Source organism: Microcaecilia unicolor, chromosome 2, assembly GCF_901765095.1.
Source record: "Microcaecilia unicolor chromosome 2, aMicUni1.1, whole genome shotgun sequence".
Classification (NCBI taxonomy): domain Eukaryota; kingdom Metazoa; phylum Chordata; class Amphibia; order Gymnophiona; family Siphonopidae; genus Microcaecilia; species Microcaecilia unicolor.
Window position 1 is genome coordinate 631,983,157 of NC_044032.1, and position 21,776 is coordinate 632,004,932.

Consider the following 21,776-nt stretch of genomic DNA (forward strand, 5'->3'; position numbering starts at 1 on the left):
GAACAAGCAGCCTGCTTGTCCTCGGAGAAAAAAAAAATACACAAGGGAAGGGGAAACAATTGACACTAGTGGTCACAGATTTCAACTGTCAAAATCATAGAAGTAAAGCAAATTGATAATTTGCAGACTTTGTCCAATCCTGAAATCTAACACATTTATGTCCATTTTAATCATAAATTAATTGTAATGTGGGATTTAGCTCACACCTTTTTCAGCTGTAGGTGTTGTCCTTTCACTGGAGGGTTTATAACAGTGAACATCCATCTTTCTGTAGCTGTGACCCCATATGTGCAACCCCCCAAACATAGCTTTCACAACCAGATCTCCAGCCCCAACTGTAACCTTCTGCTCTCTCTTACTCATCCTTTGGCTGCTACCTCTCACTGGGTCCACTGCCTTCCTGAACTTAGGCTGATGGCAGCGCTATCAGGAAATATGAGCACGACTATTTCTCTGCACCATCCTGCCCCCTCTGATGTAAGTTGCCTGTACCCGAGGTGTGGGACCAGCAGTAGTAGTGTAAGCAGGGAAATGGTCCTGCACACCTTTTTTGTTTTTTACATTACCTTTGTCAGAGATGTGGAAAGGTAGTGACAGAAATTGCATGGCAGGAGAGGGAGGAGTGGCAGATGATGTTGGATGGCAGGGGGAGAGAGGAAAGAGTTAATAACTGGGGAATGAAAGGGCCTGGGTGAGGGAGAGATGGATAGCTGTAGGTAGATACAGTAATAAAAGGAAGACTGAAGACTTGATAGTAGGAATGAATTGAAATCTGAATGGACAGTGATAGAAACACAGAAGAAAGCTGAAAAGAAATGATCAATTCAGAGATGATGTAGTGGAGAAAAGAGAAAGAAAAATGACAAATGGAAAAGAGACCCTAGAAAGAGTTAAGAGAAGATGGGAAAGCAGTAAGTAAAGACTGGGACCTATGAGATTTAAAAATTAAATGGCCAGAGGCAGGAACAGAAGAAAGCTGAAAAGAAATGATCAATTAAGAGATGGATGTAGTGGAGAAAGGAAGAGAGAGAAAAATGACAAATTGACAAGAGACCCTAGAAAGAGTTAAGAGAAGATATGAAAGCAGTAAGCAAAGACTGAGACCTATGATAAATGGCCAGAAAAAAAAGAATTATTTTTAAAATAAATGTTTTTATGTTTTGAGCTGATATCGCACCAGTATGCAATTGCTTTTTTGACACACACCAGTTTATTTAACAATAATGTAACAAGTTCTCAACATACCTCCCCTCCTTCCCTCCCATCCAGTTAGCTCTTTATATGTGTGTGCTTGATGCAGAGAGCTCCTAGCTCTTAGAGAGCGAGTCCATTCTCTCGAGGCTAGAGTAACAGACTTGGAGGAGCTGAGGGAGACAGAGAGGTACACAGAGGAGACCTACAGGAATGTTGTAGAGAAGTCCCACCTCCAGTCTGGCAGCCCCTGTGCTGCCTTGGAGGAGGAAGGTCTCCTAAAAGGAGAGCATCACTCTGCTGAAGTTGAAAGCAAGAACCAGCCCACCAGGGGATGCAATATCCTCTTGCACCAAGGATATGTCTCCAGGAGCTTCTGCCCAGAAGGGAAGGGTTAGGACAGCTGTTGTAGTTGGTGATTCGATTATTAGGCATGTAGATAGCTGGGTGGCTGGTGCACGTGAAGATCACCTGGTCACTTGCCTGCCTGGTGCAAGGGTGGCAGACCTCACACATCACCTAGAAAGGATTTTAGATACTGCTGCGCAGGAACCGGCTGTCTCGGTACATGTAGGTACCAATGACATAGGAAAAGGTGGGAGGTTCTTTTGAATGAACCACCAGTGCATGAGTGTGTGCAGACAGGTCGAACATGGCACCCGAACCTCGTAATCCTCTCAGAGAGGAGACCAACGGCTTAGAAGGTGCTACTGCAGGGGGCGAATGTGAGCTCTGGCCCACTTTACGACGTTCAAGGTGGAGGCCATGAAACCCACAGGTTCGGAGTTTGGAACAGAGCTCGCAATTGACCCTGCAACCGCTGTGCTCGAGCTGAAGGAAGAGAAACAATCCCTGTTCGGGTATCGAAGCACACTCCCAAGTATTCCAGCATCTGGGAGGGCGTAAGGCTGCGCTTTGGGAAGCTGATCACCCAACCAAGCGATTGAAGCAACCCGACCACTCTGTCGGTTGCCTGTCGACTCTCCTCGAAAGAAGATGCCCGCACAAGCCAGTCGTCTAGATAAGGATGGACTTGAATCCCTTCCTTTCTGAGATAGGCCGCCACTATGACTACGACAAGGACCTTGGAAAAAGTCCAAGGTGCTGTGGCTAGGCTGAAGAGCATCGCTTTGAATTGAAAATGACGACCGAGCACTGCAAAGCGAAGAAAACACCAGTGGGGAGGCCAAATTGGAATGTGTAAATAGGCCTCTGAGATTGACAGACGTCAAAAACTCCCCTGGCTGTACCGCTGCGATCACCGAACGGAGGGTTTCCATGGGGAAATGCTGAACCCGTAAGGACCTCTTGACACACTTGAGATCTAGGACGGGTTGCCAAGAACCGTTTTTTGGCACCACAAAATAAATGGAGTATCGACACCACCCTCTTTCTGCTGGGGGTACAGGCTGGATGGCTCTCAGTCGTTGTAAGTTGAGAAGGGTGTGACGAACTGCCCACACCTTGGCGGGAGATTTGCAAGGAAATTCCAGAAACGAGTCTATAATCGGATGAGCAAATTCCAACTTGCAGCCGTCTTTGATAACCTCCAAGACCCATCCGTCGGATGTTACCCTGGTCCACTCCACCAGGAATAGGGACAGCCTGCCCCCAATAACTGGCTGGAGATGAACCAGGGCCCCATCATTGGGCGGACCTGGCTGCAGGCTGGTTTCTGTTACCAGAAAGGAAAGCCCACCTGTCACCTTGAAAGGGCTGAGGTCTCCAAGAAGACCTTGCTCTCTGAAAAGAGGCCCCGCGACCTGGACGATAACGACGTGTATCCCTAAACTTAGGTCTAGGTCCCACCGGTCGCACAAATTTGGACCTGTCCTCCGGGAGGCGCTGGCCCTTAGAATCACCGAGGTCCTTCACAATCTGTTCTAAGTCTGCCCCAAATAAAAGCTTTCCCCTAAAAGGAAGCCTTGCCAGCCGTGACTTAGAGACCACGTCTGCAGCCCAATGTCGCAACCACAGCCAGCGACGCGCGGTGACCACTAGGGAAACCTCCTTCGCCGAAGCCCTCAAAAAATCATAAAGAAGATCCGCAAGGAAGGCTAAACTGGACTCTAAGGCCGGCAAAACAGCCACGAGGTCCTCCGGAGATGAGGCTTTCTGTACCCACGATAAGCATGCCCGAGCCGCATAGGAGTTACAAACTGAAGCTTGCAGGGAAAGGGTCGCTACTTCAAAGGACAGCTTCAAGCAAGTCTCCAACTTACGATCCTGATGGTCCTTGAGCGCCGTGCCACCCTCCACAGGGAGAGTGGTTTTCTTAGTGACCGCTGTGATTAATGAATCCACCGTAGGAACCTTCATCAAGTCTAAGTCAGCAGCAGGCAGCGCGTAAAGACGCGACATAGCTCTAGCAAACATAAGTCCACTGTCCGGCGTATCCCACTGCGCCGAAATAAGGATTTTCATGGCCTCATGCACATGAAAGGAACGAGATGGGCATTTGGTGCCAGACATAATAGAGGGCACCGGACCTGTTCCCCCTGACGATTCAGGGGGTGAAATGGCCAAAACCTCAAGAGCCCTAATAATCAGGGAGGGAAGCTCTTCCCTGCGAAAAAGGTGGGCAGCCGTCGGGTCATGCCCCTCCTCAGAAGGCAGGGTGACCTCATCTGCAAAATCCAATGATTCAGCGAAGTTACTTACCGACCGTTCACTTGTCTATTAGATTGTAAGCTCTTTGAGCAGGGACTGTCTCTCTTTGTTAAATTGTACAGCGCTGCGTAACCCTAGTAGCGCTCTAGAAATGTTAAGTAGTAGTAGTAGCAGGTATTCTCCGAGGACAGCAGGCTGATTGTTCTCACATATGGGTGATGTCCGACGGCAGCCCCAGATCGGAAATCTTCCTAGCAACAAAGCTTGCTAGAGCCCTCGTGCGCGCATGCGCGACCGTCTTCCCGCCCGTAGCGCGAACGTGCCTCAGTCAAATTACAAACAAAGACACAACTCCAAAGGGGGGAAGTGGGTGAGTTGGTGAGAACAATCAGCCTGCTGCCCTTGGAGAATACCTGCTACAGGTAAGTAACTTCGCTTTCTCCGAGGACAAGCAGGCTGCTTGTTCTCACGTATGGGTATCCCTAGCCCCCAGGCTCACTCAAAACAACAAACAGGGTCAATTGGGCCTCGCAAGGAGGACATAACATAGATTGACCTGAAAAATAACAACTAACTGAGAGTGCAGCCTGGAACAGAACAAAAATGGGCCTAGGGGGGTGGAGTTAGACCCCAAACAGATTCTGCAGCACCGACTGCCCAAACCGACTGTTGCGTCAGGTTTCCTGCTGAAGGCAGGAATGAGATGTGAATGTGCAGACAGAAGACCACGTCGCAGCCTTGCAAATCTCTTCTACAATGGCTGACTTCAAGTGGGCCATTGACGCTGCCATGGCTCTAACACTATGAGCCGTGACATGACCCTCAAGAGTCAGCCCAGCTTGGGCGTAAGTGAAGGAAATGCAATCTGCTAGCCAATTGGAAATGGTGCGTTTCCCGACAGCCACTCCCCTTCTGTTGGGATCAAAAGAAACAAACATTTGGGCGGACTGTCTGAATGGGCTTGTCCGCTCCAGATAGAAGGCCAATGCTCGCTTGTAATCCAATGTGTGCAACTGATGTTCAGCAGGGCGGGTATGAGGACGGGGAAAGAATGTTGGCAAGACAATTGACTGGTTCAGATGGAACTCCGACACCACCTTGGGCAAGAACGTAGGGTGAGTGCGGAGGACTACTCTGTTATGATGAAATTTAGTATATGGAGCATGGGCTACGAAGGCTTGGAGCTCACTGACTATGAGCTGAAGTAACAGCCACCAAGAAAATGACCTTACAGGTCAAGTACTTCAGATGGCAGGAATTCAGTGGCTCAAAAGGAGGTTTCATCAGCCAGGTGAGAACGTCATTGAGATCCCATGACACTGGTGGAGGTTCGACAGGGGGCTTTGACAAAAGCAAACCTCTCATGAAGCGAACAACTAAAGGCTGTCCAGAGATAGGCTTACCTTATACGGTAATGATAAGCACTAATTGCACTAAGATGAACTCTTACGGAGTTGGTCTTAAGACCAGACTCAGACAAGTGCAGAAGGTATTCAAGCAGGGTCTGTGTAGGACAAGAGCGAGGGTCTAAGGCCTTGCTGTCACACCAGACGACAAACCTCCTCCATTTAAAAGAGTAACTCTTTTTAGTGGAATCTTTCCTGGAAGCAAGCAGGACTTGGGAGACACCCTCTGACAGACCCAAGGAGGCAAAGTCTACGCTCTCAACATCCAGGCCGTGAGAGCCAGGGACTGGATGTTGGGATGCAGAAGCGCCCCCTCGTTCTGAGTAATGAGGGGTGGAAAACACTCCAATCTCCACGGTTCTTTGGAGGACAACTCCAGAAGAAGAGGGAACCAGATCCGGCGCGGCCAGAAGGGCGCTATCAGAATTATGGTTCCGCGATCCTGCTTGAGTTTCAGCAAAGTCTTCCCCACCAAGGGTATGGGAGGATACGCATACAGGAGGCCCTTCCCCCAATAAAGGAGAAAGGCATCTGACGCTAGTCTGCTGTGGGCCGGAAGTCTGGAACAGAACTGAGGGACTTTGTGATTGGTCTGAATAGCAAAGAGATCGACCAAGGGGGTGACCCACGCTTGGAAGATATGACGTACCACTCTCGAATTGAGAGACCACTCGTGAGGTTGCATTATCCTGCTCAACCTGTCGGCCAGACTGTTGTTTATGCCTGCCAGATACGTGGCTTGGAGAAACATGCCCAAAGCCACATCTGAACGGCCTCCTAACACAGGGGGCGAGGTGCCCCCCTGCTTGTTGATGTAATACATGGCAACCTGATTGTCTGTCTGAATTTGAATAATTTGATTGGACAGCCGGTCTCTGAAAGCCTTTAGAGCGTTCCAGACCGCTCGCAACTCCAGAAGATTGATCTGAAAACCGGTTTCCTGGATGGACCAACGTCCTTGAGTGTGAAGTCCATTGACATGGGCTCCCCACCCGAGGAGAGACGCATCCGTTGTCAGCACTTTTTGTGGCTGAGGAATTTGAAAGGGACGTCCCAAGGTCAAATTGGATTGAATTGTCCAGCATGTAGGGATTTGAGAAACCCTGTGGACAGCTGGATTGCTTCCTCTAGATCCCCGGCAGCTTGAAACCACTGGGAAGCTAGGGTCCATTGAGCTGATCTCATGTGAAGACGGGCCATGGGAGTCACATGGACTGTGGAGGCCATGTGGCCAAGCAATCTCAACATCTGCCGAGCTGTGATCTGCTGAGACGCTCGGACCCAGGAAACAAGAGACAGAAGGTTGTCTGCCCTCGCCTTGGGGAAGTAGGCATGAGCAGTCTGGGAGTCCAGCAGAGCTCCTATGAATTCTAGTCTTTGAACTGGAAGAAGGTGGGACTTTGGATAATTTATCACAAACCCTAGTAGCTCCAGGAGTTGAATAGTCATCTGCATGGACTGTAGAGCTCCTGCCTGCGAGGTGTTCTTCACCAGCCAATCGTCGAGATAAGGGAACACATGAACTCCCAATCTGTGCAGCGACGCTGCTACAACTGCCAGGCATTTTGTAAACACTCTGGGCGCAGAGGCGAGACCAAAGGGTAGTACACAATACTGAAAATGCCATGTCCCCAGACGGAATCGAAGATACTGCCGGTGAGCTGGTAGTATCGGGATGTGAGTATAAGCATCTTTTAAGTCCAGAGAGCATAGCCAATCGTTTTCCTGAAGCATGGGAAGAAGGGTGCCCAGGGAAAGCATCCTGAACTTTTCTCGGACCAGATATTTGTTCAGGGCCCTTAGGTCTAGGATGGGACACATCCCCCCTGTTTTCTTTTCCACAAGGAAGTACCTGGAAGAGAATCCCAGCCCTTCCTGCCCCGGTGGCACGGGCTCGACCGCAATGGCGCTGAGAAGGGCGGAGAGTTCCTCTGCAAGTACCAGCTTGTGCTGGAAGCTGAAGGACTGAGCTCCCGGTGGGCAATTTGGAGGTGTGGAAATCAAATCGAGGGAGTATCCTAGCCAGACAATTTGAAGAACCCACCGATCCGAGGTTACAAGAGGCCACCTTTGGTGAAAAAAACTTTAACCTCCCCCCGACCGGTAGATCGTCCGGCATGGACACTTTTAAAGTGGCTATGCTCTCCTGGAGCCAGTCAAAAGCCCGTCCCTTGCTTTTGCTGGCGAGCTGCAGGGGCCTGTTGAGGCGCATGCTGTTGATGTGAACGAGCGCACTGGGGCTTAGCCTGAGCAGGTTGTCGGGAAGGTGGATTGTACCTACGCCTATTAGAAGCATAGGGAGCATTCCTCCTTCCCCCATAAAACAACTACCTGATGAGGTAGATGCTGAAGGCGTCCGGTGGGAGAGTTTGTCGAAGGCGGTGTCCCGCTGGTGGAGCTGCTCGACCACCTGTTCAACCTTCTCACCAAAAATATTATCCCCTCGGCAAGGTGCATCCGCAATCCGCTGCTGGACTCTATTTTCCAGGTCAGAGGCACGCAGCCATGAGAGTCTGCGCATCACTATCCCTTGAGCAGCGGCCCTGGATGCAACATCAAAAGTGTCATAAGCACCCCTGGACGGGAATTTTCAACACGCCTTCAGCTGCCTGACCACCTCCTGAAAAGGCTTGGCCTGCTCCGAAGGGAGCTTATCGACCAAGTCCGCCAGCTGCCGCACATTGTTCCGCAAGTGGATGCTCGTGTAGAGCTGGTAGGACTGAATCTTGGACACGAGCATAGCAGAATGATAGGCCTTTCTCCCAAAAGAGTCTAGGGTTCTCAACTCGCGCCCTGGGGGCGCCGAAGCGTAATCCCGAGAACTCCTGGCTTTCTTGAGAGCAGAATCCACAACACCAGAGTCATGAGGCAACTGGGTCTTCATCAAGTCTAGGTCCCCGTGGCTCCTATACTGGGACTCAATCTTTTTGGGGATGGAGGGATTAGTTAATGGCTTCACCCAGTTTGTCAGCTATGTCTGTTTCAGGACATTATGCAGAGGAACAGTGGACGATTCCTTAGGTGGCGAAGGATAGTCCAGGACCTCGAACATCTCAACCCTGGGCTCATCCTCAGTAACCACAGGGAAGGGAATGGTTGTAGACATTTCCCGGACAAAGGAAGAGAAAGACAGACTCTCAGGGGGAGAAAGCTTTCTCTCTGGCGAAGGAGTAGGATCAGAAGGAAGACCCCAAGACTCCTCATCAGAGAAATATCTTGGCTCTTCCTTTGCTTACCACGAGGCCTCCCCTTCGGTATCGGACACGAGTTCTCTGACTTCAGTCCGAAGCCGGGCCCATCTCGACGCCGAGGAACCATGTCCTCAATGGTGATTCCGACAATAAGATTCCCACGCCGCCGGCGACGAAGCTCCCTCCAGCGACGTCAACGGGAAGTCAACTTGGGTGGCAGCCGAGGCCGCAAGTGGTACCGGCGTCATAGTCAGCACCACGGGTGGTGAACCAACTGCTGCATCTCTCAACGGTACCGACAGCGCAAGCACCACCGGTACCGGAACAGATGGTTGCAGCAGCCCTTCCAGAATCCCTGGAAGGATGGCTCAGAGGCGCTCGTCTGAAGTGTCTGTCGAGCAAGGCTGTGGGGTCGGTATAGGCGACAAAGTCAGAATCTGCCTGGGGCGCAGAGGAAGTGCCAGGCTGTCCGGAGAAGAGCGCATCGACACTTCTTGTATGGAGGGTGAGCGGTCCTCCCGGCGTCGATGCTTCACGGGTGCTGAATCCTTCGGCGTCCCGGAGCTCTCGGTACCATGACGGGAAGCTGACCGATGATGATGCTTCTTTGCCTTCGCACGAAGCACGTCACCGGCATCTCCCAATACCGACGTGGACGTGGCATCCACACGCCTCCTCGTGGCAGGGTCCGAAAGAGGTCGGTCCCGGGGGGCTTATACCGCAGGAGTCCTCGAGGCAGGTGGAGACCCACTCGATGGCTCACTGCTGCCAGCATGAGAAGGTCTCTGGACAGCCATTACCTGCACTCCTGAAATCGATGCACTCTCCGGTTCAGACATCGATACCGTCCCCGACGATCTCGGTACCGTTACCGACGTCGATGCCGAAGGACCAGGCACGGCTCGGAACAGGTGCTCCCCACTGGGCCAATCTCGACGCTTGTGTCCGCTTTTTTAGGTGAAGACACAGAGTACAAGCGTTGGGGCGATGACCAGCCCCAAGACACTGAATACACGAAGCGTGTGGATCAGTGGCAGAGATTGCCCAGCTGCACCGCGTGTACTTCTTGAAGCCGCTGGCGATCTTCGAGGTCATGGACGAAAAATCGCGGCGGCAAATTCAAAATCCGCGATGGTGCCAAAAGAAGGGCACAAAAAAAGGAAAAAAACCCATACGGGCGGCCAAAATGGGCGCTCGCGACAACGAAAGGAAATTTATGGGGATAAACTAAGAAATAAAGAAAAAAGTTAACTTTTTTTTTTTTTTTAAAGAACGAAGAAACACGAGTGACTCACTCGGAAAACAGCGAAAACGCTGTGAGAGCTCTCTCTGGGGCGCAGAACAGCTGAAAAAACAGCCGCCCTGAGCCGCGGAAAAAAAAAAAAAAAAAAAGAGGCACGTTCGCGCTATGGGCGGGAAGACGGTTGCGCATGCACGGTGCACGCATGTGCACGCAAGGGCTCTAGCAAGCTTTGTTGCTAGGAAGATTTCCGATCCTGGGGCTGCCGTCGGACGTCACCCATATGTGAGAACAAGCAGCCTGCTTGTCCTCGGAGAATGAGGGAGAGCCCAGAGACAAAACCGTGCCATCTGTGTCAGATAGCTCCTCAGGATCCAAAATCTGCACCTGGGGACATTTTGGCAGGAAAGACTGAGAGGCTGCAGCAACTGAAGTTTGCTGAGGAAGAGATGGGACTGCCTGAAGAGAAGCTCCTGACTTCTTCAGAAGAAAGGCATTGTGCATTAATAAAACAAAATCTGGGGAAAAAGGAACTGAAAGGGACTCCCCTGCTCCCTCTAAATTGCTTTCCTCCATCGGAGCCTGTGCCACAGAAGCTCACTGTGCCTCCTGTGTCAACCGCCAAGTGCGGAGCAGGTCGCGCCTGAGAGGAAAAAAATGGCGCCTGCTGATGCTTGCTGCACTAACTGCCCCGAGGAAACCGCCGAAACTATCCCCTGCGCTTCCGACTCGCCGGACGCCTGAGGGGAATCCCCGTCGCGCTGAACACCCACTGTGGGTTGACGGTGGCACGACTCACGCTCCCCCAACGCTGCTCTCCGGCCCCCACACCGGGAGTAGCGCTTAGCTGCCTCAGAAGGCACACTGACATGCTCCACAAACACCCACCCCTCAGACTCGGCAGCCCGTCTAGCTCCTCCATATGATTAAACAAAAACAAAAACAAAGTCTCTTAAAGAGACGCTTACTTTTTTTTTTTTTTTTTAACTCAGAAAAGGCAACACCCGATCAGGCCCATAGCCCCTGGCGACAGAGGAAAGGTAGGGGGAGACTGGGAGGGACCTAGCACCACCAGGTGTACACCAGAAGCTACAAACAGCCACTCAACCCCTGACTGTGCTAAACTAGGCCCAAAGGACACCAGTAACCAGATCAAACCAGAGCTGCACAGAGATGTCCCTCAACCTGCTAGATAGAGAGAATACTGAGGTTTACTTGGCTGCACAGGTCCACATATAGCAAACCTTGGAGGTTCTCTCTATCTCCAACTGCTGGTAGAGGGACACAACGCACAAATCTCTGGATTGATCTGTGGGACGCTATGGAAATCGCGTTTAGCAGACACTGGTGTTAGCTAAATGCATTGTGATTGGTGAGAGGTCATGAAATTAAAAAAAAAATGTTTTCTGATTCTATTTTAAACTGGACATTTTAAAATGAGAAATCACTTTCTTGAAGAGACGGGCACAGTTTTCTGACCCCATGTACAAAAGCAGTCCCTACCTTTACAGCTGCAGACCTCCCATTAGATTTTCCACTGTAAAGGTAGGGACTGCTTTTGTACATGGGGTCAGAAAACAGCTGTGCATCGCGCTGCATGCACATTATAATAGTAATTAGTTCATTACAATAGCTTTGCATTCCATTTTTGTTATTTGCTCCTGTGACAGGAAAATGGCTCAGAGAACCCCTTTGTGCATGTCTCATTTTACTACTTGCTTGTTAAACCGATACAACTAGTTTAAAAATCACATTGCTGGATTGTTAGGTTTAGTGTATCTGGGACTAAGTTTGTACCTGAGGCAACGGAGAATTAAATGATTTGTCCAATACCTCAAAGCACAGTAGTAAGATCTGAACCTTGGCTTGACCAGTTCTCAAGTCTGCTGCTCAAACCATTAGGTCTGATAGCTAATACAAATACATATTCTAAACATGTTTAGTAGCTCAACAATAAACAAAGGTCCAGCAGGCCTGAAGTCTGCTGGCCATTTGGCAGCCTACCAAAAACACTGATAAGCAAATCATTTCATGGTTGCTAGTAAGCATAGAGTTCTATTCACATGGTCAACAGGAAGATGGTGGACTGGGGTGCTAGGGCTGACCGAGAGCCTGCATATATTTCCTGACTCCCTCCTTTTCATAAACTATGAAAAAGCCCTGGTAGTCCAGTGGGACCCTAGCCAGGCCAGGACCCTCCCCCAAAGTTCACCTTGGCAATTAACCCCCCCCTCAAAAACCGCTTCGTACCTAATAGAGGGCAAGAGGGATGCCTCCTCTCTCCTGCTCTGGGTGCGTCATCAAAATGGTGGCGCCCCTCCCTGGCTGGTGCATCTAGGTTGCAATAGGCGGGGACTAACTACCATATAAAGGGAAATCTCCCTAATATGGTAGTTATGCCCTGCCCAATGCATCCCAGGATGCATGGGGTGAGGTGAAGCAGGGCGTTGCCATTGTGATAACGTACCCACAATAGGAGGGAGGAGACATCCCTCTGTAGGGGCAAAGCAAGCATTACTGAAACACTAGGCATAGCCCTGTGTGTACCTATATGGCAAAATATATGGATTCATAAATATATGGCACTATCCAGCACTAACAACCTGATTACAATCTCCACACTCAGACATCTCATCTGAGCTTGTTGCTTCATGAAGCTGTGACCGTGAGTACGAACAGAAGCTGCGGATAACATTTACAATGTTCCAGGACAAGGTTGTTATCAGAACTGATGTCATGGCTGGGACAGCCAAGGACACTTCAAGAGACGCTGTGGCTAGCCAAACTGTACACAGTTTCTGAAACCCTGGCTCTTAAGTCAAGGTGCCCCTGAATGTGGTGCCAGTGAAACAATCATGTGACCCCTGAAGTCATAACAATGGAAGATCACAATGCTCTGTTTATGTTACAAGAACAGAAAGTACATCAGCAAAACAGCTATAGAATCTGATTTCTCTATAACAGGGGCTCTTAAAGACAGGGGTTACAGTGTCAACATCCCACCCTAAGGAGCAGACCTGCGTAGGACCAGACTGACCATCTGAGGGAAACGCTGACATCTGAAGAACTGCATCAGGTTGTATGTGCCATGTACCTTTGTATTAGCGTTGTGGGTTAGAGTGACTCTTTGCATGTTAAGAGTCTAGTTAGGGATTTATGTGCATTTACTCCAAGTTTTATTTCTGTAATGAGATTGGCTTTGCATTCATTTCTGTCTTTCTTATATCATGTTTGCTGCTATTGTAAATAAAATAATTGCCTTATTTTTATACTACTTGGGTGTGGCGTTAGTTCCTTCTATTATTTTGACACAGGGGCTTGGATCTAAGGATAAGGAGAATATATTTGCATAGACTTCCCTCACCAATGTTAGACTTGTTTGCGACCCATTTCTTTCAGAATTTACATTAAGTGTCAGGATGCACTGGGCAGGGCACCGCCATTTTCAAGGTGGCACTACTGGAAGAGGAGGGAGTGTACTTCTCTCCTCCAACAAAGGTACAGGGGTGCCGGGAAGAGGGCCACTTGACCACCAGGTTTTGGGGGGTTTGATTTGCGGCCCACTGGGCCACTAGGACTTTTTTGGGGGGAATGCTAAGGTGGCTGGAGACCCACCGGATCTCCAGCCCACCCCCCAGCTTGTATTGGGGGGGGGGGGGGGGGTTGGGGGGACTGGAGGTCTGCCGGACCTCCAGGTCCCGTGTCATTGGGGTGGGGGTTCACTAAGGCCATGCTGTTTGGGGTCTGGTGGTCCCACAGACCTCCAGCCCCTGTGTTTGACAGGTCAAACAAGTGCGGAGGATTTCCTCCCACACTTTACTCTATGATCAGAGATAATATCGCGCATAAATTTGCATGCTATTATTTCTTATCATAGGGGCGGTAAAGCCCCGTGCTATTCCAGTGCTGTTTGGAACATCGTGGGGCTTTCAATCATCTGGGCATCAGTACCTGAGCCAAATCAGCATTCAGGCACCGACAGGAAAACTAGTGCAGAATAGCGAGCAGCTAATTAATACCGTTATTTCAATGTGGTATTAATCTGAATGCTCAGTATGAGCATACTGTGGCAATTTCTACTGCAAACCATTGAACATCGGCCTTTTAGTAAGGAGGGATCCTCCAGCACATCTCCTGAAACACTGTTTAACTTTAACTGCTGAACTGAATACTGATGACAAGCCCTCCTGTTACATTTAGAGCTGCCAGGTAACTTAGAAAGTGTGGCTTTATGAATCTCTTGTTTTCCTTCAACCCTATAATTATGGTGGTATGCAGTGTTTTCTACCTTGTGCCAGAATGTTCCACTGCATGACCCTGAAAGGGTGATGGCGGCCGCTGGAGATGCCATTCCTCAGAGTCACAAAGTCCCTGTGGAGCCGTGCTGGCCGGTCTTGAAGAACTTCCTGACATTCTTCCAGAAGTTCCTTTGGATCAATGGGCTCCAGTTGCTCCTGATTGGGTTGCTGTGGTACAGCACTGCTACTACTGCCAAGTGTTTTAGCAAGAGCACTATATAGCCTGCTGGTGCTGCTCCCCATGGAACAAACTAGAAAGAAGCAAAAACAAAAAAAAACACACACACAAACATGGCAAAATTAAAAGTGGCAAAGAATTACATGATAAAAATACTGCCAATCTCAATACCTTATATCCAGAAGTAAACACAAGCTTTCTAGTCTGTAAAAAGGACCTTGTGGCAGTTGTGAAGAGAATTATCAATAGTTTTAAAAAGATTTATGAAAATAAGAGAAACCAGTTTATATCCATGACCTCAATCTACAACATTCAAATCAGATGTGCGCACTATTTGATGATGCTATAATTAGATAAGTGGTTCACAGTTTATCTAATTATAGCAGAGGTTGAGAAAGCAAATCTAACCTCATTCTCAAACTGTGTTGATCTCTACCTGCTATCCACATGGCTACACCAGACTAGACAGCTGCACAGGAATGGGGATTGAGGGAATCCTGCGGGTATGGAAAAATTTGTCATGGGATTCCCGCAGAGATGGAAGAAGTTACCAAGAGATTCCCATGGGAGTGTAGTCAAAATCTCTGGACACTCCAGAATGAGGCTAAGAAAGTATGGAGAGAGGCAGTTGGGAGCACCACAATGAGGCCTGGAATGCCCAGAGATGCAGCTTGAAACACCAAACTGAGGAGAAAGAAGGTTACTTAGATTATTGCAACATCGTTTATGTGGAATAATCTGCAGCTATTTATTAGGATTTATTTGTTGCCTTTTTGAAGGAATTTACTCAAGGTGGTGTACAATAAGAAAAAAAACATGAGCAATAGACATTTTAATAATGGCTTATGGACTTTTCTTAGGAAAATATCCAAACCTTTTTTAAACCCCGCTAAGCTAACTGCTTTTACCACATTCTCTGGGAATGAATTCCAGAGTTTAATCATGTTGAGTGAAGAAATATTTTCTCTGATTAGTTTTAAATTTACTACTTTGTAGCTTCATTGTGTGCCCCCCTAGTCCTAGTATTTTTGGAAACAGTAAACAAGCGATTCAAGTTCTATCCATTCCACTCCACTCATTTTATATACCTCTACCATATCTCCCCTCAGCTGTCTTTTCTCCAAGCTGAAGAGCCCTAGACGTTTCAGCCTTTCCTCATAGGGAAATCGTCCCATCCCCTTTTATCATTTTTGTTGTCCATTTCTGTACCTTTTCTAATTCCAGTATATCTTTTTTGAGATGCGCTGACCAGAACTGTACACAGTATTCAAGGAGCGGTCACTCCATGGAGCGATACAAAGGCATTAGAACATCCTCATTTTTATTTTCCATTCCTTTCCTAATAATACCTAACATTCTATTTGCTTTCTTTGCCGCCACCACACACTGAGCAGAGAGTTTCAAAGTATCGTGAACAATGACTTCTAGATCCTTCTCCTGGTCAGTGACTCCTAATGTGGAACCTTGCAACACATAGCTATACTTGTTCCTCTTTCCTACATGCATCACTTTACACTTGCTCACATTAAACGTCATCTGCCATTTGGATGCCAAGTCTCCCAGTCTCATAAGGTCGTCTTGCAATATTTTACAATCCTCTTGTAATTTAACAACTTTCAGTAACTTTTGGCAAATATAATTACCTCACTAGTTATTCCCATATCCACTTATATATTAAAAAGCAGCAGTTCCAGAAAAGACCCCTGCAGAAACCCACTATCAACCCTTCTCCATTGAGAATACTGAGTGGAGGAGTGGCCTAGTGGTTAGGGTGGTGGACTTTGGTCCTGAGGAACTGAGTTTGATTCCCACTTCAGGCACAGGCAGCTCCTTGTGACTCTGGGCAAGTCACTTAACCCTCCATTGCCCCATGAAAGCCGCATTGAGCCTGCCATGAGTGGGAAAGCGTGGGGTACAAATGTAAAAAAAAAAAAATTTAACCCTGACAGATGCCCCCTGACGTAGGAGTGGCTTGACCTTGAAACACAAGGGAGAGCTGTAAAGAGCTGGCATATGCAAGTGGCAGGAAGAGCAAAGGGAAATGCTGCCCCAAAATGACTCAGACAGAGAAGGGGTGAAATTAAGCCCCAGGAGGGGCAATAAGGCAGGATCCTAAAAGTAAAACAGAAAGGGAGGGTGTCTGGACTGGTACGATTAAAGGAAAGAAAATTATCAGGTAAGAACATAATTTTTCCTTCCTTGTCATCAATATCAGACCAGTCACAGCAATAGGGTGGGACCAGGAAAAAAATTCAATGCTGAAAAAAGATAACAGAAAACGGAACTGCCGAAAACTGAGATGTCTCAAGATCTCTGAGAGGAACAGGAAAGACCAGCAGAAAGATAAAACCAAAAAATGGCCCAGACCTAAACTGGCGGACCAAAAGAGCTATGCGCCCCATCATCAAGGACGAAGGAAGACGCAATATGAGCCAAATATCCCCCAAAGGAACCGAACTGCAACCCAGCGGTGTACAGAGTCCGAAAGCTACTAGGAAACTGGAGGCAAACCCTTCCTACGAGACAGAGTAACAGGAAGAAAAAACTCCATCACCAGAGCCAGAGACTGAGCCCCAATGGGTTGGTAGCAGCCATGGCCGGCCCCACAGCCTGAGAAGGGAGAACGGCTAAAGGAGACAAAGAGCAGAGAGAAAGGAACAAGGTCTCTCTCCAGGAAAGATACAGCTCCCCAACCCTAGAGACGAAATCTCAGCAAGAGAACCGCACACGGTTCACAGGGAAGCTCAGCCTGCAAAGGAGAGAGGTGGCTAGGCTCAATTTCCGAAGACGGAAACAGGCCCCAACCAGAACCAGAGACATGCACACCCACCATAGAGAGTGAGGTGTGCCCCAGTTGTACTGTCCCAAAAAGGAATCTGGTACAACCCGCAGAGAAGCGAAACGCAACCACCTGAGGTGGAGTAAAGCTCAGCACCCAGAGGAGAAAGGGAGACCCGGGGCCCAGATGCAGGGCAAGGCTCGACCTTCGGAGAAGGAGCCAAACTCGACATCATGAGATGGAGCAAGGCCAAACTACTGGAGGTGATATAGGGTACAGCAACCAAAAAGGAAACATGCCCGCCGCTCAGAGATGGAGCCAGGGTAACCATCCAAAGCCATGTAAAGTTCCGACATACAGTGCCGGAGTAAGGCTCGCCATCTAGAGACATAGCAAGGCTCACATCCATAGACAAAGCAAGGCCCGCTATCCAGAGATGAGCGCCATCCAGAAAGGTATTAAGGCCAGACCTACAGAGACTGGTGAAGACTCTGCAGCCCGAGACAGAGCACAGTATGACAGCTAGAGAAGAAGAAGCCACTCTAGACATCCAGAAATGGGGCATGGTACAACCTCTAGAACAGAAAGCCAAAGAGGCAGCCAGCCTTACATGTCAAAATGAGGCATCCTCCACAAATAGCATGGAGGTAGTCCCAACAGGCAGAGATTGGGATGAGACAGTGTGTTTTATCTTTATTGAGTTTTAGTTGGAATGCATTTGCCCATGAGTTCATGATGTTTAAACCCTTTAGTGTCCAATGTTCCATCAATCTGTTCCCATATGGCTTATTATGGGAACATTGGACACTAAAGGGTTAAGCTGAGCTTGATTTCCTTGGTGATTTCTGTCAGGTCATGTTTGTAAGGTATATATATTGTGATGTCGTCTGCATAGATGAATGGGTTGAGGCCTTGGTTGGATAAGGACTTGGCTAGTGGTGTCATCATTAGGTTGAAGAGGGTCGGTGATAGTGGTGACCCTTGAGGTACTCCGCAGTCAGCTTTCCATGGTGATGATATGTTTGAGTTTAATTTCACTTGGTATGTCCTACTGGTTAGGAAGCCCTTGATCCAACAAAGTATGTTTCCACAAATACCGAAGTAAGCTAGGATCCTTAGTGGTATATTATGGTTTACCATGTCGAATGCACTAGACATGTCGAATTGAAGGAGAAGTATGCTTTTACCTGTTCCTATTTCCTGCTTGAATTTGGCCAGAGTGTAATAAGTACTGTTTCAGTGCTATGGAGGGGGTGAAAACCTGATTGTGATTCATGTAGGATTGAGAATTTGTTTATGTAATCACCGAGTTGTTTGGTTACCATGCTTTCCATGCTAGTGGGATAGATGCTACTGGGCGGTAGTTGGTGAGTTCACTTGTCTTTTTGTGTCTTTGGGAATTGGGGTGAGTAGGATGTTGCCATTTTCCTCAGGGAAGAGACCTTGTTGGAGTAAGTAGTTTAGGTGGGATGTACGGTCTGCTATGAAGCGGTCGGGGGCGGATTTTAATAGGTAGCTGGGGCACGTATCCAATTTACAGTGAGTGTTGGAGAACTTATGGATCGCTTGGGTAACTGTTTCGGTGGTGAGGAGCGTGAAGTTTGACCAGATTCGGTCCGCTGGGTATTCTCTAGAGCTTGGGTCCAGACTGTCAATGATGTTTTCAATATCAGTATTGTCGAGAGGTAGTGTGTTGCGTAGATTTACAATTTTTTCATTGAAATATTTAGCGAGTTTGTCTGCAGATGGGATGTCTGTGTTGGTTGTGGTGACCGAAGTGGTGTCTAGTAGTTTGTTTACAAGTTGTTATAGTTTCTTCGTGTCTTTGCAATCTGGTCCTATTTTGGTTCTGTAATATGACCTTTTGGCCTGTCCTGTTCCAAGCGTTGAGCGTGTGTTCGTCTTTTAGTTTTTTCCATGCTCTTTCGAGTTTTCTGGATTGTGTTTTTAGTTTTTTCAGTTAGTCGTTGAACCATGGTATCGAGATATGTCTTCGTGATGTTCTTGTTTGTAAGGGTGCTATTTCATCTAGTATGCTTCTGCATCTTTTGTCCCAGTTGTAGAGGTAGTGTATGGAGTCTGTTTGTGTTGTCCATTCGCTATTGTATATTTGTTGCAAGAATGTTTTCGGGTCTATTTGGCCTCTTGTGCTGTAGGTTGTGTGTTCTTGTATATGGTGTGAGCCTTTCTTCCGCCAGTTTAGGAATAGGTTTAGTTTGTAGTGGTCAGTTCATTTAATATCAGTTATCAATACGTTTTGGTCTGTGGCCAATTTATGTGAGATGAGTGTGTGCCCTTTGACATGGGTTGCTTGCATGTGTGGCCATTTAAGATCCCATAGGTGAAGGAATTCCTTGCATTCTCGTGCATTGGCAGATTTTGGGTCTTCTAAGTGAAGGCTGATATCTCCTAATATCAGTATGTTTGAGTTGGTTGCACAAGTGTTTGAAATGAAGTCCATGAAGGTTGGCTGGCTTTCATTCCAATTACCTGGTGGTCTATAAAACAAGACACAGTTCAGGTGATCAAGCAGTGTTTATTGTAGATTCTGATTGAGGCAATTTCAAGTTGGGCTGTTATGGATTGGCAGTGATTTCGGTTATAAAGTGGGATCGATAGATTAGTGCTATGCCTCCGCCTCTCTTTTCCTGGAGGGCAGAGGTCGAGGATTATGAGGTCTTTTTGATCATGGATCCAGGTTTCATTGATACTACTACTACTTAGCATTTCTATAGCGCTGCCAGGGTTACGCAGCGCTGTACAAGTTTAAACACGGGGAGGGACAGTCCCTGCTCAAGAGAGCTTACAATCTAAAGGTAACAGACTACGTAGTCAGTGTAGGTAACAGGAATGGGGAAGGTGGTTAGGCGCCAAAAGCAAGGGAGAAGAGATGGGCCTTGAGTAAGGACTTGAAAATGGGCAGGGAGGGCACATGGTGTATGGGCTCAGGAAGTCTGTTCCAGGCATAAGGTGCTGCGAGGCAGAAGGGGCGGAGTCTGGAGTTAGCGGTGGTGGAGAAGGGTACAGATAGGCGTGATTTGTCCTGAGAGCGGAGGTTACGGGTGGGAACATATGGGGAGAGGAGGGTAGAGAGGTAATGGGGGGGCAGCAGATTGAGTGCATTTGAAGGTCAATAGGAGAAGCTTGAACTGTATACGGTAGCGGATTGGGAGCCAGTGAAGCGACTTGAGGAGAGGGGTGATATGAGAGTATCGGTTCACGCGGTAGATAAGACGTGCGGCGGAATTTTGGACAGATTGAAGGGGGGATAGGTGGCTAAGCGGGAGGCCAGCGAGGAGAAGGTTGCAATAGTCAAGACGAGAGGTAACGAGCGAGTGGACGAGGGTTCGGGTGGTCTGTTCAGAGAGGAATGGGCGAATTTTGCTAATATTATAGCGGAAGAAGCGACAGGTCTTAGCTGTCTGCTGGATATGGGCAGAGAAGGAGAGGGAGGAGTCGAAAATGACTCCGAGATTGCGTGCTGAAGAGACGGGGAGGATGAGGGCGTTGTCAACAGAGACGGAAAGTGGGGGAAGAGGAGAAGAGGGTTTGGGTGGAAAGATAAGGAGCTCAGTCTTTGCCATGTTCAATTTCAGATGCCGGTTGGACATCCAGGCAGCGATGTCGGAAAGGGAGGCTGAAACTTTGGCCTGGGTTTCGACTGTGATGTCGGGAGTGGAGAGGTAAAGCTGGGCGTCATCGGCATAGAGATGGTACTGGAAACCATGTGATGAGATCAACGAGCCTAGGGAAGAGGTGTATATCGAGAAGAGAAGCGGTCCAAGGACAGATCCTTGAGGAACCCCAACAGAGAGCGGGACGGGGGTGGAAGAGGAGCCATTAGAAAATACTCTGAAGGTGTTGGGAAAGATACGAGGAGAACCAGGAGAGGACGGAGCCCTGGAACCCAAATGAGGACAGTGTGTCAAGAAGTAAATTATGATTGACGGTATCAAAGGCGGCGGATAGGTAGAGGAGGATAAGGATGGAATAATGGCCTTTGGATTTGGCGAGGAACAGGTCATTGCAGACTTTAGAGAGTGCTGTTTCTGTCGAGTGTAGTGGGCGAAAGCCAGATTGAAGCGGGTCGAGGACGGCCTGAGAGGAGAGGAAGTCAAGGCAACGGCTGTGGACAGAACGTTCAAGTAATTTGGAGAGGAAGGGTAGAAGAGAGATGGGGCGGTAGTTGGAGGGACAGGTGGGGTCAAGTGATGGTTTTTTGAGAAGTGGTGTGACTACAGCGTGCTTGAAGGTGTCAGGGACAGTAGCAGTGGAGAGAGAGAGGTTGAGGATGTGACAGATTGAGGGGTTAACTGTAGGAGAGATGTTGGTAAGCAGATTGGTGGGAATGGGATCCGAGGAACAGGTGGTGCACTTAGAGGAAGAAAAAGGCGAGCAGTTTCCTCTTCGATGATCTCAGGGAAGGAGGAAAAGGAGGCTGGGTTAGGTTGGTTGAGGGAGTGGGTTAAGAAGTCACAGGGAGGAGAAGGCTTGGAAGTGAATTCAAGGTTAATCTTCTGCACTTTATCGCGGAAGTAGTCAGCTAGTGTTTGAGGAGAGAGTGAGGGGGGTGGGAGCGGAGGGTACTTTAAAGTAGGGAGTTGAGGGTGGCGAAGAGGCGACGAGGGTTGGAGCCAAGAGAATTGGTTAATTGAGAATAATATTCCTGTTTGGCAAGGAATAGGGAGGACTGGAAGGAGGATAGCATGAATTTGTAATGGGTGAAGTCTGACAGGGTGCGAGATTTCCTCCAGAGTCGTTCAGCAGATCGGGTGCAGGAGCAAAGGTAACGGATGCAAGGGGTTAACCAGGGCCGAGGATTAGTGCGCTTAGTGGGGCGAGAGACAGATGGTGCTAAGGTATCCAGAGCAGTGGAGAGAGTT

General features: G+C 48.5%; 1 protein-coding gene across 2 annotated transcripts in view; it reads right to left on the bottom strand.

The window, feature by feature from the left end:
• The window catches only part of NOCT (nocturnin), a 74,137-nt gene that overhangs the window by 18,667 nt on the left and 33,694 nt on the right, over positions 1-21,776 (bottom strand). For both annotated transcript variants that reach the window (XM_030191729.1, XM_030191728.1), the window contains exon 2: positions 13,927-14,187. In XM_030191729.1, the coding sequence (XP_030047589.1) occupies positions 13,927-14,187 (261 nt within the window). The remainder of the gene's footprint in view (positions 1-13,926; positions 14,188-21,776) is intronic.